This window comes from Polypterus senegalus, chromosome 2 (genome assembly GCF_016835505.1).
Source record: "Polypterus senegalus isolate Bchr_013 chromosome 2, ASM1683550v1, whole genome shotgun sequence".
In the NCBI taxonomy this organism is placed as follows: Eukaryota; Metazoa; Chordata; class Cladistia; order Polypteriformes; family Polypteridae; genus Polypterus; species Polypterus senegalus.
The window spans coordinates 276295558-276315361 of record NC_053155.1 but is presented as its reverse complement, the minus strand read 5'-3'; the positions used below and the strand labels follow the sequence as shown (position 1 = coordinate 276315361).

The 19804-nt window shown below is 39.2% G+C and overlaps 1 protein-coding gene across 2 annotated transcripts in view; it reads right to left on the bottom strand.

Annotated features, from left to right (window-relative positions):
• Positions 1–1791: 1791 nt before the first annotated feature.
• Positions 1792–19804, bottom strand: part of ddx10 (DEAD (Asp-Glu-Ala-Asp) box polypeptide 10) — a 443025-nt gene continuing 425012 nt past the window's right edge. The window contains exon 18 of one of the 2 annotated variants that reach the window (XM_039745618.1): positions 1792–2619. In XM_039745618.1, coding sequence (XP_039601552.1) covers positions 2439–2619 — 181 coding nt within the window. In that variant the 3' untranslated portion in view covers positions 1792–2438. The remainder of the gene's footprint in view (positions 2620–19804) is intronic. The other variant, XM_039745620.1, reaches the window with a different exon arrangement.

Sequence of the window (19804 nt, the reverse complement as noted above, 5' to 3'; positions counted from 1 at the left end):
AAAACAAAAAAATACCAAAAAAAAAATGCAGGTGATGCAAATAACCTGCAGGCAAAAGAATAAATGAATAAATTGTGCAGTTTATCTGGGGCACAAATTTAGGGTTTTGTAACAAATTAATGTAGCAGAGCGTCTAGCAGTGGAACGATTTTGTTGTCTCTTTTGAAGGAAATGCACCGTTCCTGCCTATATTGATAGACCCTCCTAAGCTGTCTGCCCATCAGGATGGAAGCATGTTAGGGAGAAGCTTAGTAAGGCACAGCTGTGAGATTTTGAGAGGCACAGGAGATGGAAACAATCTTTCTAAATGAAAACAAAAGACTGTAGCTCAGGACAGTAATGGAGTTGGAAAAAAAAAACCAAAGGGGTTATTGATCTTGACAAACACACACACACCTGTCTTTACATACCGGTGTTTTAATTCACATTTCCCAGCATGCACAATTCAGCCGCAATATATGCTAGTAACAGAATATTAAAAGGATTACTTTGAGGGCACCAATGATTCGGACGCTATCTGTGATGCTGATCCTGTCTCTCTGTCTCTGCCACACTCACTTCACCAGGTCACAGTCACTGTACTCTCATATGAGTTACTGTAGTTTTGCTAATTATCTATTCTATTTAAACAAGCGGTTTTTGTTAGCTTGCAGATATTTAATGGAGCTTTGCACAACCAACTTTATTTCTTTTCTTCTCATGTTATCAAACCCACAACTCCTGACTTGTGCCTTAAGTATTTATTTTGTGTTACATATTTAGCAGTTTAGCCTGCTTGAAAAGTAACATTCAACTGTTTCAACAAGGTCTTTATTTCCAACCTGTCCATCTGGTTGTGAGGCGTCTATTACTTTTACTGATCATTTAGGGTCATTAAACCTTGGAGAGTAACAAGACTACATGCTTTGATCTTGAAACACTGGCATTCGATGCAATGATGTGAAAGAGTCACCAACCACATGGACCTTCTCAGCTTAACAAATACCTGTGGGCTGGGCTCAACTTGTCATATGCTTGAAGGATGCCAATCATTCTCTTGTCAGTTAACCAAATCAGTCTCACGTGTCCTGCCATCTCAGGTCAAAGCTGATCAGTCTGTGTTTTAGCTCTGTAGTTTGTTTCTCCAGTAGTATTTAAAAGAATCAACACTGCTATTTGCCATGTCTATTTTAGCTATCTCCTCCATGTCATGTCAGGTCAAATGTAACATATATATTTCCTGACAGAAAGGGTCAGAGGTTGGGTAACATTTTGTGCTAAGTGGAGGCTACCTAGTGCCTAGTTCTGTTGCGTCACAATTTCAGAGACCTAGCTTTGAATTCCGAACCAGTCTCAAGGAGGACTTTGCATGTTCTTCAAACATCTGTGTTTGATTCTCTCCAAGTATTCCAGTCTTCTTTCCATATCTGAAAGATAAGCAGAGGCTACACATTGGGTACAACTTTTCATCAATAACAAACAGGCTATTTTCTACACTTGTTTTCATCAATAACAAACAGGCTATTTTCTACACTTGCAAGTGAATGAATAACTGTAGCCATACTGTCTCACGTACCCAGGGATGAGAATCTTGCCTTAAGCAGACTGTCTCAGGTGAGTTAAACAAGCCAATTGACCTTCTACATGCTGCATCCTTTAATAAATGTATCCATGGCAGGGTAATTTCACCTGCACTGTCACAAAATCACCTCCAGAAAACATTAAAAAGAACAGAGTGGGGTATGTTGGATATTGTGCAACTCACCTTATGATAGTAAGCAGGTGACAAGCAGTCATAAAAGACGAAAAATATGAAAATGAAACAACAGCAAATGGTTTATTTAAACTATGGGCATCATAGAAAATATTATTTCAGAATAAAGAACAAGTAATAAGTAAATTCCTTGAAAAACACTGCTCTACAAAATGAGTGGATACTGTTTTATATAAAGTAAGAACAATATTACTTATAATAAATTCCTCGTAGCTAAAATCGCCTCCTACTGTTCCTGCTTGGGTGGTTCCAAAATTATTCCTGAAGATGACAATATGACATATTTATGAGAATAATTATCCACCTGCTTAGTAAGCTTGTGTTACATTTGCTATTTAAAATGAACCAAAATGATCACTTTTTCTTTACCGTATAAGGCTTGACAGATAAAATCTCGAACTGCTTTGCAAAGAGTCCTGTACTAAAAGAAATACATTTCCATAGCAGAAAAAACATTCATGTGAAACCAAACTGAAGATGCCTGGCATAGTCTAAGGATGTAAAACATATTTTTATCTTTAGTTGTATTCAAGAATAACTTGCTTTTGAAATCAGTCTAGAATCATCATAAGCACATTTATCACTGACAGCAAAGAGCCCAGCTGAGCTTCCGACGAATCAATATTAGTGGAAATGATCACAGAAACAGAAAACTGAAGCAGCAAAGCACCTCTCGAGAAAATAATTAGGTCCTGCTGCTGAGCAAATGCAACACCAGCTCTTCATCTTCTGCTAGCGACAGGCCAGTGTCTAAGGGCTTTGAAAGTGTGTCGTTAAGATTCTTCTTCTTTTTTCCTTGTGGGACAGGTTCCTCATCTGAATCACTGGTGTAATTTCTTTTGCGTGCTTCTTTCTTAAATGGTACACTAGAGAAAAAAAAAAATTAAGAAATTATAAAAATCAGTCTGTTTCTAGAGTACTGCACATTCAGGAAAAGAAGTGTGCAACTACACTTTGGAACATTGCATGGATGATTAAGAGGAGTTTGTTGGTGCATTACAGACTTGAAGGTAAAAAGCAAGTGTTGGGCTGATACATAAAGATCAAAAATCTAAATAAAAACCTACTTAAAAATATTTGATTTGGCAACTGCCAATAAAACATGTCCTGGATAAAATACAAAAAACTAAACTACATGTGTTGCAGATAGAGTGCAGTCGAAAGAATAAATAAAACACAATTTATCTGAGGTACAAAGGCAAGGTTGAATGGAGCAGAGCAGCAGTAGGATTAACTTTTCTTTTTTGAGGAAAACACACTGTTTGCAACAAAGGAAATTCAGTGACTGTTCAAAAGAAAACAAATAGTACATTCAGGACAGGACAGTATTACTACATTTAGGAAGTTACAGGCACATAAATTCAAACTGTTTTAAACATAGACGTTACCAATGGTTGTGGTGGTGAAGACCAATTTAAGTAGAAAAGTGTAACAAAGTCTGATGTGGTTAAAGATCATGTGAAGAATCTGCATATTTTAATATATTAACATTTCCACTCCACAAACAGAAAATTCAATTATATTTAAACAATTTTAAGCAAATGTCATGGCATTCCAAAATTTCACAAAGTATTTCTGTAATATAAAGAAAGTACTGTAAATACTTGCGTATAAGTTGGGTTTTGAAACCTGAAAAATCAATCATAAAATCAGACCCTGACTTATACGCCCGTTCAAAAATACGACACTTAATTTTTTTTTTCATCTTTTTGCTTCCTCCAATCTTGCATCAGTTTCTCAAGACACATTGAATTTTGTTGCAGCAGCACAGTTACCAATTTCTTTTGCCATTTCAATGACTTTTAATTTAAAACCAGCTCCATATTTTCTTCTGATTGAACATTCCATCGTAGATAAGGGATGTTCTTATGATAAAGGTGTATAAGGTGTGAGATACAAAAACACAAAACAGTGCAAATGTCGCCTTCGGAATAGTTTGGGGTTTACCGTGTGGTCATGCAGGCACAATACACAGAAAAAAAGGAAGTGTCCTCCATGGTTACTCTCTCAGGTGGGCGTTAGCATATCATAATCTCTTGGACCAATAGCGTGAGTTTTCCACATTCGACTTATACAACGGACATTATAAAATACTGTAAATTACATGGTAAAATCAAGCCCTGACTTATCCATGGGAGAACTTAAATGCGAATGTATACGGTATATTTATCATAACAAAACACCGTCGCTCATACCAGCCATGCATGAAGCGTTGAACACAACGCCACTTTCTAGAGCACACTGTGTCAAGAAGCAATTCAGTTGTCAAAATCCCAGCTGATATAAGAATGGGGTTGATAGAAAAAGCAAACTGCTATCAATGAGCTGAGAGATACTGAATAATTATGGAATAAAGCTGGAGAAAGAAATTCACCAAAAGGTGAGTACAGCGGACATACTTTTGAGATGGTCATTGTTGAACTGTACATCCCTGGAGACAAAGAATGAACAACCAGGATGACAACAAAGCAACACGTTACTTATTTATAGATAAGCACTGGGATTTTATGTTGCCTGTAGAGAAATAAGGGTATACCACCAGGAATGAAAAGATGAACACTAATAGAAAGCCCAATGCATTTCATTTTATAACTTTCAACATCAGTGCTCCTCAGTTTTGAATGAATTGTTGCTTATATTAATGCCAGCAGACGATTATAAAGAAAAATGAAAGATAACAGGAACCAGCACCTTTGGTACCTCCGCATCTGTGGCCATATCCCAGTAGGACTGCAGAATCAGTCAGATGTTCTATTTTTATCACCTCATTAACAGTCTTTAAGTACGCTGAATACTTTGAATGGCAGGTAGGTGACAGCATGCTTTAAAAGTTTTTTTTTCCCCTGTATAAATCAAGTTTCAATGAGATGATCTTCTTCTCCACTGGCAGAACCAATGGCAAGTTCCGCAGCTAGAGTCCATAAGAGTTGTCATACCCACCAATATACTGTTCCAGACTTCGGCTTTACAGTTGGAGGGAGAGCATCCCAATCATGAAGTGGCCCCAGAGCCAAAGCTACAATTTGTACAACTGTATTTTGCCAGTACATTTCAACCTCCAGGCAAAGGTACGCTCTGCCATTGAAGTTACATAATGCAGTTCAAAAATGAGCTTCTGTCATCAAGGGCTAGTTTGCTGGAATCTGCCCTGCAGGATGACTCGATGCTCACTGCTCATGTTACGCAGATTTAGAGATAGGAGAAGCATGGCTTTATCTGATTTTTCTACTGGTGTTTGTCAGTAAGTTAAGTCACCTCAACTTCAATAAAAAGAACTTGGGATCTTTTAGATAAACAGAAATTAGGGCACAAAAATTAAATTCTTCCATGTCTCAGTGAAAATCTTGCCAGTGAGTAAATCAAAAAAAAGTAAAGGCGATTTGAAAATTTTGTGGTAACCACAATGGATAGAAGCTGACACAATACCACAGGTTTCATCCCTTCTATACAAAGAAATCTCAACAATGGTGCAATCCTGCAGAGGACTTCCCATGTTCATTTGACCTTGGCTTCAACTAGACCAACAGTAGAGTATTAAACTGTGAGTCCTTGAATTACCCTTAAGCCATTACAAATGTATGGTATTGGGTCAGCTTCTATTCATTTCAGTTACCATGTAATTTCTTTTAAATTAACTTTACTTTGAATTTTTCCTCGTATAACCCAAAATCTACAGCTCAGTACTAAGAAGGTAGGATAACAGAAATTAAAATTTTCAAACCTGCTTAATTCCATCCAGAACTGGCAATTAACATTCATGCACATTTTAAGCATATGGGAGAAAAAAGAACCACAGTGCATGATTAAAAACATAAAATTATTAAGATAATAATTAAAATCCAAACAGACCATGCAAAGGATTTGATCTGCAGCCATTTGATCCTTGAGGCAGCAGTATTATATCACTGCACCACTGTGCTACATTAGAAGGATGTGACTGGTCCAAAAAATTAAGTAGCGAATTTTCTTTGTTCTTGCAGAAAACAACATTATAGCCTGGACATGTCAAATGTGATGTTTAAAATAAGAAATAACTGACTATTTTTGTATTCTATAAATTTTATGTTCACAAACAGCTGAATATCTAAACAAATTCAACCAGTAACTTTAAAATACAAATAAAACTTATGCAAATAAATGACAGAAATCATAAAAATAACACTCATTTGTATGTTAGACTCAATTAAGGTCTATCATTTTATGGAGCTGCTAAATGATTCTCAGAAGGGCAAATAACCTATTTTTACAGCTTTATTAGGTCAGATATATTCATTCTAAAAGTAGGCCTGTCAAAATATGGTATTATAATTATAAAGCAAAACTGGACCACTGGATATGTATAAAATTCTGTCACTAACTGCTGACAGTTACTAGAATTGTTTTATTATAGTCTGGAGACAGATTACTCATTTCTTATTCCCAAAAAATGGAAACAGCAATTAACATACTTGCACTAATCTTTTTTCCCCAAATTGCTTAAACATTTTATGGTGTTGTCACTATTGTCTAGTAATTTGTCTCCCAACTAGCTACAATATCTATTTTTACTGATGTACTGGCCTGGAGTGACGGGTTATTACAAATGAAATTTTGGTTGATCCTGAAGAGCTGAAGCTGAAGTCAGAGCTAGAAAATTCTGATCTATAGTTATATGTGGCAGTGTAGAAAGTACAAATCTTGAGACAGTTCAGTGCATGTTCAATAAACCAACAAATCGGGTTTAGATCTTTATCACTGTTAAGCTTCTTTTCCTATAATTCATTAGTGATTTTCCCCAGCTCCATAACTCACACTTAATGCTAGAACTTAAACTTTTTTTTTTTTGCTGGCCATTTTAAACTTTGATTAAAACCAGCAAATTGTTTTCAGCTATGCCATTCAAATTCTCCATTTAGATTATGCGAAATATGCATTCTGTAAATCTATCTAAAAAAAAATTATGCTTAGTAATAACACATGGCTGTCCCTTCTGTTTTTACTACATTCTAATGTCTATCTTCAGACAAGCCTTTCCAGCTGTGGTATACAATAGATGAACTGACGTAACTGGTAAAGGGAAGCTGCACAGTAAAGTGCCCTATGAGTTGTGGGAAATGCTGTGTGGTAGAATATGTAAGGAAATGCTCATCGTTATCCGTGACTGAATGTTCAGAAAATATACTGCACTTGAAACTTTGAGATGCCTCATAAAATCCAACTGTCCAGAAATTCTTCATGAGCCTTTGTCACTGTGACTTTGAGCAGGGTCAAATAAGTTTTTAGGCAAGAGCAATTTGTAATACAAATGCCGTTTGCCAGCTAGAATGGATGCATCAGTCTGGTCACGTCTGGGCTACTGCCTGTTTTAAGGACCCCCGGGATTTAAAGGAATCGATTAAAGTACATACTTTTGCAAATTATCAACTGGCTAAAGTGAAATGTTTAATCTGCTGTCTAGAAATCTAAAAGTTTAAACAGAAACACAGAGTGCAAACTTGACCAAGTGTTAAATGTGCTTAAAAGAACAGGCAAAGTTAGTCATTGTATACTAATTGATGGTACAAATAACACATACTACATTTATATTTAAACTGATTAACCTCTTTGCCCTTAGGTTCTATGCTATGCTATTTTTCAGTCAGCAGAATGGATAATAATGAACAGAAGTTCATAAGAGAGAGAGAGAGATAAAACACTACTGAACATCAAAGTATGCGTGGAACTACATGCACTGGATGATAGACTCTGGTAGACACATGATAAATGCTTCTTTCGATTGATGTTATAGGAAACGTAGCGTTCTGGTAGTGTATTGAAGTGATCAGAAACTACACATTTGTATATTTCCTTTACAGGGACCCCAACAAGCGTCTGCAATCTAGAATACACACCAACAATAAATGAACACTATTCTTTTCATGTTTCCAGGTTGGAGGGCAACATCTCCTTCACTCTATATTATCACCTGTGCAATAGTCATTGCCAGTGGACTTCCACTGCCTAGCATTTTCCTGGCCAATTCCTAGTTTCTGGACAACAAACTAGAGAATCTCCGTGGTAGACTTTGTTTTCATCGAGATCTGCGTGACTGTTGTGTTTTCTACCTCACAGAAACATTGCTCACCGCCTGCACGCTGGATTCGACTGTCCAGCCAGATGGCTTCTCTATCCACTGCACTGATCAGTCTGTATCCTCTGGCATAAGAGAGGTGGCGGGGTATACTTCCTCCTCAACAACGCATGGTGTATGGATGTGGAAGTTATTTCACAAAGCTGTTTACCAGACCGGCCGCTTTATCTACCTAGGGAGTTTACAGCTATACACAGCGGCTGTTTACATCACCCCGCGAGCAAACACCAGCACTGCACTTAAGAAACTATACGGCCTCACTTACAGACCCCGAAGGTCTGGTTATCATTGCCGGGAACTTTAACAAAGCAAGCTCCAGGTCTGTTTATCCCAAATACTACCAACACGTCTCCTGTCCCACCAGGGGTGCTAATACGATGGACCACTGCTACACCACACAAAAAAACATGTACGTACTCGCTCCTGCTGCCAAACCTCGGGCAGTCAGGCCACCTCTCTGTGCTGTTCCTTCCTGTTTACAAGCAGCAGTTGAAGGGCGAAGAGCCGGTCTTGCGAGAGGAACACTGGTGGATCCCGGAAGCGGAGTAGAAACTTAGGGACTGCTTTGAATCTGTAGATTGGGATGTTTTCAAAGAGTCCTCTGAGAATCTGGATGAGTGTGCTGCAGCTGTCACAGGCTTCATTGGGAAATGTGTGGATGACTGCGTACCCACAAAGTCTACACGTATTTCCCAACCAGAAGCCCTGGATGTGTGATGAAGTACGCCTGCGGATCCGTGAGTGCAGCAGTGCGATTCACTCCAGAGATGCACAGGCATACAAAATGAGCAGGTTTGGTCTCCAAAAAGCCATTAAATATGCAAAGCGCCAGTACGCCCACAAACTGAACTCTCAGTTTAATATCACAGCAGATGCTCGTCGGATGTGGCAGGGTATTCAGCTAATCACAGACTACAAATTCCGGACACACGCGGCCACAGCTACTGCCACTTCACTCCCGGATGAGTTGAACGTGTTTATCGTTTGCTTCGAGCTTGCTAACATGGACAGGCCCGTGCAACCCCTTGCAGTGCCGCAAGACTCCAGCCTGAGGCGCTCCAAGGAACACATGAGGAGGACTTTTTCCCCGACTCAGCATCCGCAAAGCACCTGGCCCAAACGGAGTCTCAGGTCGTGTCTTTACAGATATTTTTAACACATCTCAGAGAGTTTCATCTGTCCCCACCTGCTTCAAGCACACAGCCATCATCCCTGTCCCAAAGAAAAATAAAGTGGACTGCCCTAATGATTACCGCCCATTAGCAATTACTCCCATAGCCATGAAGTGCTTTAAGAGGCTGGTGCTAGAACATATCAAGGACATCATCCCTGACAGTCAGGACCCCACCTCCTGTTTGGCAACCGTTGCAACAGGTCCACTGAGGAAGCCATCTCCATAACAATTCACACCACCCTGTCTCATCTGGAGAACAAGAACTGTTATGCCAGGCTGCTGTTTGTAGACTACAGCTCTGCATTTAACACCGTCATACCATCCCAGCTCATCGCTAAACTCCTGGATCTGGGACTTAGCTCTTCACTGTGCAACTGGGTATTGGACTTCCTCACTGGCAGAACTCAGCAAGTGCATACTGGTGAAAAAACCTTCTCCATCATCACTAACAACACTGGCACCCTGCAGGGCAGCGTGCTGAGCCCCCTGCTTTACTCTCTCTACACCCATGGCTGCATGACTAAGTACAGCTCTAACACCATCCTCAAGTTTGCTGACAATACCACTGTAATAGGTCTGATCAGTGAGGACGATGAGACGGCCTGCAGGGAGGAGGTCAGACTCCTGGCAGAATGGTGTCAGGACAACTACCTCACCCTTAGCGTTAGCAGAACTAAAGAGATGATTGTGGATTTCCGCAAAACAGGCAACAGAGCACAGCCCCATCTACATCAGAGGTGAGGCTGTGGAGCAGGTCAGCAGCTTTAGGTTCCTCGGAGTCACCCTCACTGATGGCCTTAAATGGTCAAGTCACACTGCGGCAGTAGTCAAGAAAGCCAAACAACACATCTACTTCTTCAGGAGACTGAGTAAAGCCCGGATGCCCCCCACAACCCTGTGCAGATTCTACAGGTGTACTGTGTAATCCATCCTGACAGGATGCATCACATCCTGGTACAGCAACTGCTAAGTTAAGGACTACAGAGCTCTGCAGCGTGTGGTGAATACAGCACAGCAGATCACGGGCACACAGCTCCCTGCAATCCATGACATCCACACTATACGCTGTCTCAGGAAAGTGAACCGAATCAGGTGGGACCCCGCCATCACTTTTCACACTCCTCCCATCTGGGAAGCAACTAAAGTCCATTAGGATGTGAACCTCCAGGTTCAGGAACAGTTTCTACTCAACTGCAATCAGACTCATGAACAATCAGTAACCTTTTGTTACCTCCACTGCCATCTGCACATATACTTCTGTCACTGTCTCTATTTATTCCTAGGATTCTGGTTTTATTTATTTACTTATTTATATTCATTTATTTATTGTGTGTGTGTGTGTTTTATTTATCTATGTTCACTGTCTGCGGGGGCACATGCAAGCAAGCATTTCATCATACATGGTACTTGTACACATGACAATAAAGAACTGAACTGAATTGAAAAAATACAACTTGCACCCACTGGGGTGCCAAAGACTAAATTAGGGAATCATGGATCTACATAAAATCATAGATAATAAACTGGTTAAGTATGTAAATAAACCTAGACTAGGCAGAATAGTGCATACTGTCAGCTAAATCAGTTTGGATGAACCTGAGCCAAATTCAAAATTCACAAATTTGGTGCATATGAAATTTAATGCAATTATTACATGCAAGAAGTAAAAATACTACAATTGAGTACAATGTAGGGAACTTAAGCTTTAAAAAGTACCCCTTATGACATGGGTGTCATACTGGACATAATACTTTTGGCAACCAGACAGTACAAAGCAGCTATAAAGTAGGCCAATAAGTAGTTAAATTACACAGTATAACGTATTATATTATAAAAGAGACATAGCTACATTACAGGAAGTCCAGAGAAGAACAACTAGATTGATTATAAGGCTACACTTTATGACCTACGAGGAAAGACTGAAAGAGCTAAATTGATCCAGTTTAACTAAATGGAGGTAAGATGAAACATTACTGAAGTGTTCAGAATTGTCAAAGGAATTGAAACAGTTGATTCCAGGTAGCGATGCTGCCTTGCAGTTAGGAGACCCGGGTTCGCTTCCCTGGTCCTCCCTGCGTGGAGTTTGCATGTTCTTCCTGTATCTGCTTGGGTTTCCTCCCACAGTCTAAAGACATGCAAGTTAGGTGCATTGCCGATCCTAAATTGTCCCTAGTGTGTGCTTGGTGTACGTACGTGTACGTGTGTGTGTGTATATGTGTCCTGCAGTGGGCTGCCATCCTGCTTGGGGTTTGTTTCCTGCCTTGCGCCCTGTGTTGGCTGGGATTGGCTCCAGCAGACCCCCGTGACCCTATAGTTAGGATACAGCGGGTTGGATAATGGATGGATGGATTCCAGTTGTTATTTTAAAATAGGGTTTCTTCAACAAATATACTAGAGCATGGATGGAATGTGGCGTGAAATGAATAGCCTTGACACATGCAAAAAGGTTTGGGGCAGCCACTCATATATTGCCTCTGGCTGCAAAAGGGTTTTGATACATCACTCATGTGCACTGTTTTGAGTTCTCATCTGGACTGACTGGTGGAGGAAAGATGGAGGCTCTGGGACTGGAAACAGAAGTGATGCCAGTCTGGGGCCTGGAACCAGCAGTGACGTCAGTCTGGGGGGCTGGAACTGGAAGTGACATTGAATCAGGCAGGTTTTCCCATACTTGGCCTGTAGAGATAACAGAGGTAGGTTTAGTACACCCTGCCGCCCCCTGGCCTGGCGTGTAATTACCTCCAATCAACTCACTCCTAGTCTCATGTGTGTGATAGTGGTTATCGGTAAATTTCACACAAATGTCACAAAGCTGTTTCAGTTCACTCAGGGAATGATATATATGTGGAATAAATTACCAACTGTATCATCATCATTGTGACTGTCTGTCTATCAGATGATGATGCTGTCCATCCATTTGTCCATCTCTGTCTCCCCCCCACCGTGTATGCACTTGTGGGAGAGCAGGCCAATTCGGGAAAGGAAAATCTGGGGGCAAGATGGGCAAGGAAATTGCCCCCAGGCACAGTGGGTTGGTTTCGATGGTGCTGTCTTGCCATTCTTCTATCCCTTCCGCATGTAGAGGGATGACTCACCAGGTGCAGTTTCCAGGCTGAATAGAGATGGGACAAACTTTGTTTAGGACACCTTTTATTATCCCCTTCCCATTGGGAGTAGGCAGTGCTATCCTTGAGAAAGGTTGCCTAGTCACACTGGCAGGACACAGACAAAGCACTTGTCCTGGGTGTACCTCTGAATGGTCATCACACCAACACTGTCATATGTGCGGGTTACATACTAAGAACATACACCATCACTCAATGGTATTCGTCTTCATCTGTTGCCACTTGCTGTAGGACTTTTATGCAGGAGAAAAGATGACGAAGATAGATGGAACAAACAGCCTGTGCAAAGGAGTTGTTGGTATTGGTGGTAGTGAGGATGCATAATCTTCAATCACATCGCTTCACTTCCTGTCATGAATTCATGTGGCAAGCCAGGTACGAGATGATGAGATATGGTAGGAAGTTGCACCACTTTGGTGTCCTTGGTTGGACGGGGTGTGGGTGGTTGAGTCAGTCTTAGACAGGACCTCAACTCTGACCTTGCTGCCAAGGATGGTCAACTCCCGACGGCATTGCTCAGGGGAACACAATAATTGGTCCTGTCAATTCCATCACCTGCATCAGAATCACGCAAATCGGCATGTTAAGGTGCTGACCAAATTGAGGGTGACAATGATCAACTGGAGATGTAAATACGTAATTTGGAAACCTGCAAAACTCAACTTGATGATACTTTGCAAAGGTTTGGTGAATAGTAATTGGCAAGCTATGCTGGGCTTTAAAGGCCTGTTCTCATGAAAATTGTTATTTTGTTCTTAATGACAAATCTTTTGCAAAGAATGGCACCTATTACTACAGAACAGAAAACAGTTTAACTGGAACAGCAAAATTCTGATGTCTTAAACAACATTGTTGTCTCTTTCTTTTTTATTTTTTTGTTCTGTTGAAAGATTCAGATTGTATCCAGGCAATGCTAGTCTTGCAAGTTAAAAGAAAATGTTCAAGACTTCTGATACATAAGCAGGCATAGAGAAACTATACATTGTAATTTTAATTTAGAAAGCTGACAAAGAGATGTGACCTGCTTAATGATTTTTTTTTCTGCTTCATGTTAAGACATGTCACAGGCTTTTATACTCTTTGTTTATATGCAAAGCTTAATAATCGCTTTATGCTGAGACTGCAAGTTGGAGATACAGTAGCAGTGGGCAAGTCACTTAATTTATCTGGACTACCTTGCTTTGAAACAATAAAGGACTGTCAGCTGGTCACTTATTTCCAAGGGGCATTATGTGATGAATTATTTTTTAAGTTGCTGAAAAAGCAGAATACAAATCACATAATTAAAGAGATCCTAAACAAACATATGTTTACAACATAAGAGAACAAATCACTGTTATTGCTATACTTTCTCTTTTAATAATGCGACACCTAATGTGTCCCTTGAGCATAAACCAATTACATCCATATTAGACTCAGTTTTAGGTGACTCAGACAGTACAGCATGGCTTAGGGCTTATATGGGCTGAGTAACCTCATGCTGCTGACCTGTGGCGACTGAAGAACTCATCTTTTTGACAGGTAAGCTATATGTTACATGTTAGAGGAGTTTTTAGCTTTCCCCAAAAAAAGAAAAAATCACTTTGTCATCCTAGACTGTTTTCATATCTGAGCATGAGACTTGCTAATGGTTAAAACATTTAAGTTTATCATATGTACTCCAGCTAATGAGCAGACACTGTTGCAAGTGAATGGATTGTTGCATAGTAAGCAGACTGATGTAGTACCTAAAGCAATGACGAATTTGATTTATTTATTTTAATTGAAAAGACTTACATGTGTTCTGGAATTCATAAAAAAAACCCAACAAACTATTAAGAATGTAAATCATAAAACTTTTGGGTATGCAGTAATGCACACATTTTCACACCAGGCACGTCTTCAGTGTTAATGTCTTTCTTAGCTAACAGTTCACTCTTTTCCATCTCCCTGAATACTTTTCCTTTTACGATACCTGATGATGGTTATCTGCATTATGGCCACCTAACCAAAGCATGTTGCAGCCACCTATGATGATGGAAAGGCTGCAGAAATTTGTGCAAGGCTATTCTTATATTCCTAGAACTATTTATGTTTATTTCAATGTCAAGCAGGGGGCTGAGTTGTTTTTTGTTGTGGCCTTGGAACACTACAGGTTTGATTTTTCCAGTGTCGTCATCAGCTGCAGATTTTGCTTTACTCTCCTCCCTGGCCATCTGCCCATAGTATTTTATTATTATGCTGAACATTTATTATCTTTTTACTCTGTATTAAAGACCTTTTATTAACAATTGTAGTAGACTTAACATGTTTAAAGTCTTCCCACATTAATTCTGCATACTGGTTATAAAAGTAGTGTAAGTCCTTTGGGGTAAAGTTGTGATTCCACGTCACATTTTGCTGATCACAACTGTCTAAAAAAATAAGATCTGCATCACGTGAATGAAAAACGGGATTTGGGCTGTAGGGAGATGTAGCCGATTATTGGTTTCAAAAATAACTGTAAGGCTGGACACACCACGCTGCAATCAGGTGTCAGCCTCTAGTGGTTTAACAACAGTGCAGTTGCTATCAACAACATAGTGACATTCATGAAATGATGTAACACTCTAAAACAAAGAGAACAATCATAGCTCCAAAATAAAAACAGAGCTAATTAGGACACATTCAGACTGGATCATAACTAGGAAACACAAAAATCAGTGCAGTAGGATTCTGGCAAATCATGACAATTTCCTTCATTTACGACTATTCTTGCATTTAACATTTTTTTTTTAAAACTTGGCCAGAAAAAAATGGTAAATGGTGGTTTACTGTAATAAGCAGATTCATGGAGGCACACACGCTAAACTTCTTCTACACATTCTCTTCTAATGTTACAGCTCCATCATTGTCTTTACCAGCTGTGCCATTGTCTAGTGCGGGAACTATAAAGTGTTTGACTGCAAGACCCTGCAGAGGATAGTGAGACATAGCTACATAGTTATAGTATCTGCAAGGCTTCCTGAATTGTTGAGAACTCCTAAGACCCCCTCACACGAACTGCTGAATCCCCATTTCTAGGCATACAATTAGAATTATTAATGCTCTGATTTTGGATATTTTGATCATTAAAATGTTCTGTCTATATGTACTTTGCACTATTTTGTAATGGTGCTACATGATTAATGTCGTCGTAAATGTATTTTGTGCTCAGTCCAGTCTTTCGTAGTGTTGTCCTGTTTAAATAGTGTGTGTGTCTATGTAAATATGCTCCCCTGGAAACAATGGTGGGAAGGATAACACTGTGGAACTGTGGCCCCTCATGATAATTGGTCCTGTCAATTCCATCACCTGCATCTGATCATTTGCTATTTAAACGGAAGGACAGAAAGAAAAAAAACAAAAACATCTCTTTCTACTAGACCACCATTTCAGTACAGAGACAGTGCTGCACTTTTTCTTTTTATTATTACTTTCCGTCAGACACTTTTGGGGTTGAATGTTATGTCAGGGTTGGTTGGGGTATGATATATACAGTGGAACCTCGGTTCATGAACATCTTGTTACACGTACAACTCGAATTACGACCAAAAAGTTCGCCAAACTTTTGCCTCGGTTCACAACCACACACTTGGTATACGAACAAGCCAGTTTCCCTTTTGGTCTGTACATGTTCAGTCTCTCCCTGTGCACCGAGCAAGAGAGAGAGAGCGTGACACACACACAGGCAGCGCGAGAAAGAGAGACAGACGCACACACACAGGCAGCGCGAGAGAGAGCGCGACACACACACACACACACAAACACAGAGGCAACGCGAGAGAGACACAGACACACAGGCAGCGCAAGAGAGAGCTGGACGCATTAAGGTAGGAAGGCAGTTAAAGAATGCACGGGCTTGATCTTGTTTTCACTTCTGTTTCCAGCGATCGGTTCGTAGCATGCATTGTTGCAATGTTATTTTTCTTGGTGGTTTATTAAATTACGGATTTTTTCAAATGTTCATTTTTTTTCCCCCGTGCTTAAAACTCATTAAAAAAAGTGATTTTGGCCAGCATTTGGTAGCGCTATAGCGCGAACTATTGCACTGTTAGTTTTCTCTGTTGTTCAAGGTTTTCTCAGTGTTATTCAATGTTTTTACATTTAGTTTACTATTACGCTGTGCATTCTATGGTTTAATTAACTATTTCTGTGCTTAAAAACTTAAAAAAAAATATATTTACATACAGTTCGTATGGTCTGGAACAGATTAATTGTATTTACATACAATCCTATGGGGGAAATTGCTTCGGTTCATGACCAAATCGGTTTACGACCAGAGTTTTGGAACGAGTTATGGTCGTGAACCGAGGTTCCACTGTATATTGTTTGATGTTTGTTCATTTATTTCTTATTCAATATATACTCACTTTATTATTTCATATACTGTTTGTTTTTTGGCTTATTTTTGATCGTTGATTGGGGGACATTTATTTGGAAGAAGTACGGCTTGTCTGGTCTAATGCCCTCAACTTGCCAGGCCACAGGCCTTGGTGGTGTAGCTGCCGGTTTCGGAGAGCAAGTTGGCCATTAAAATGTTATTTACGTTTTAATATATATTTGTACAGGTAACATGTTTGTTGAATTTCTTCTTGCTACTGCATCAGTTGTACATGATGTTGGGACTTCCCAAGGTGGAGTGGAGTTGGCAATATCTAATTTTCAGCACGTTAAGCTGAAATTGTCCTTAGTGTGAAGTCATTGTGAATGATTAAGGTCAAGTGTTAAATTTTGAGCATATTAGTGTGTCTTGCCGCCCAACTCATGTTTCATATAGGCAACCTTATGTGTTTTCTCTGAGGTTTTGTTCAATCGAAGACTTGTTTACTTATGAAAGGAAATGATTAGCATGGAACTGAAAGAAAACAAATCTGTGAGTCTACATCAAGTAAAATAGTTTTTGGTTATTTGCTCTTTGAATATTTCTTGTCAGTTCATTTGTAATTTTCTTCCCTCTGTTGAATGAGTTCCCTAACTGGCACAATCAGAACCAAAGACTTTTCTGTGTTGCATTTTGTATTTCCTTATTTGGCCGTATCAATGATGTTGTTGTTAAGCAACACTCAATCAAAGGTATTGCAACACTGAGGAGATTCTTTTGTCAAGGTTCACAGTACTTGGGAATGAATACAACAACTGGCTACACGCTATATATTGTCAAATGTAAAAAAAAGTGAGGTGTTTAGGGGTCGGCCTCAAACACAAGGAAAGGTTATTTTTAAACAAAGTCACATAGATGAAGATAGCATTATACCCCAGCTTTGTATAAATCATCATTTGATTTTGTCATTTCAACAAAATATGCAAGACTTTGAAAAATTATTTGCTGAAAATGAACAATTTTCTTTCCTTGATTTTGTATCTATGGAAACCTAAATTTATCTAACTTTCACCATAGAGTGAGGCAAAGATGTTACTAGACAACAGTACAAAAATAGTCACTTTTTAAAAACTCAATAAGAATTTACATAGTATGCTATATAAACAAGGAAAACCAACTTAAGGGAACACTAAATATGGATGATTCTTAGTTGTGGAGATACTGGTGTCATATGGTTTAATAAATGTGTTTGTTTCATGACGAAGTTATTTCAAGAGGCATTTTAGATTGTGAAAAAAAAAACAAACAAAAAAAAAACCAAAAGCAATTATTTAGACAAAATACTAAAATAGCCTCTATTACAAGAATATGAATTTGTTAGTAATTGAGCTATGCAACACCAAGAAGGTCTCATAGCTTGAGGGCCTCTAATGTAAATAGAGTTGATGGTGTTAACTGTGCCTCTTTTACTCAGTTGATCTCAGAAAGAGTTATCTGGTATTTGGACTGTAATTCCCTGGCTCCTAGGTTCAGTACTGCCCAGGAGTGACTAAATCACTGACAGTGCCCAGCACACACATTTACTTAGAAGTTATATCTTCTAGCATTGATGAACATCTCTTCAATTTGAACTTCTTGGCTTCTATGAGCATGTACAGTATAGTCTTATATTTAGCATCCTTCTGTTGTTTAGTCCTCTTTACATATGTTTTCACTTTGTTTTGCTAGAAAAATCGAACCCTGTACACCCTGAGGGCATTTCTCAGGAACCTCCACCTGAGGGGGGAGGGGTGGGTGGTTACCCCATAATAAACCATAACTATTCAAAAAAAAATAAAGTTGGGACAGTCAATTTTTCACTAAAGCCTTCTCAAATGTAATATAATCTATGTTTGTGTAAAATGTTAACATTCCTTTATTTAGCAACTGCTGCTAAACTAGATAAAAAAGCAGATGCTCACAGTAATATTTTCAAATTGTTGTTTTCTGATACAGTATATTTAATGTACAAGTAATTCCATGGCAGTTTTTTCACCTCTGAGGCGTTCCCTGTCAGGTACATGTCAACTTACCTGTCTAAAGCCTCATGTTGAGAACACAAAGAAATAAACAGTTATAGCATTTGGCACCATGGGTTACCTTCCTATATCCAAAACCTCTCCAAATGGGGATCCAGGTTCAGAACTCCACCTACACACTTGAAAGCTATTTACATTGTTTGCTCCCACTTCAAACAGTGTATGTTTTCATTATGCATGCCCTCAGCTCTGTCTCATTATGTTCATATATGGACATCTCCGTAATCAATGGAGACTTCACAGTCACTGCCATCCAGTATATAAAGTTTGTGAATGTGTGACATATTGAGTCAGAGCTAATGAACTGTAAATGTGAGGTGCCCAACAGTGGTTTCTCAACTCATCTTATTTGGAGAATATCTCATGATTGATTCATCGTACGATAATGTGCTTGTACTTGTTTTGACCAGGAGAATCTACTGTAAGTACTGATTTGTCACTTACAGATATTTGCCGTAGTTTTGTGAAGTAATTTGCGTGAGCACACAAGAACTCAGAAGAGCAGTGTAACACTGTTTGCGGTTTTCAGCCTATATCTTTTGTGTTTGCTCTGACAGTGGGAGGGTACATCACGTTGGTTGAAATCTGTTGTTCGAGACTTTTGGATTTATGCATAACATTTGGGTATTCCTTATACAGAATAAATACTACAATTTTTTCGCGACAAGTTATGAAACTCCCCACGTACTTAATGCCAGATTAAAAGTCAATGGTAAATAATGTAACAATTTAATTACTAGTAGTGTGAAGCTGACACTTGTCACTTGCAAACAAGGTATTGTTTATGACCGTGTGAGGCATACTTAATAAGTATGATAGAGCAAAAGATTTTTAAACGATTGCTCAGCATGCTACCAGGCAGCTCAGGGTTTAAGAGGGTACGTAGGATTGTGAGAGTTCTTCTTTACAGACAAATAAACCCCTCTTCTTGCCAGCCTGGAATAATTGTGAGGCCTAATACTAAAGTATTCTTTGGGGTGGAAGGGGCCAATGGTTGTTAACATACTAAGAACTACCTCCGTGAAGCAGTATACTGTGTAATATCCAGACTTCCAGTTTCAGTTTTGTCCACACTGCTGCTTTGCAGAAATGTGCCTATGTTGCAGCAGTCAACCAGAATGAATTATTGCCCTTGCAAAGTTTCTGCTTCATGTTAATCTATATATAAGTTATGGAAACCCTTCTCCCAAAGTTATGGAGACAGTTCTGAAACACATATCCTTGTTTAACTGGTCTCCAAGAGC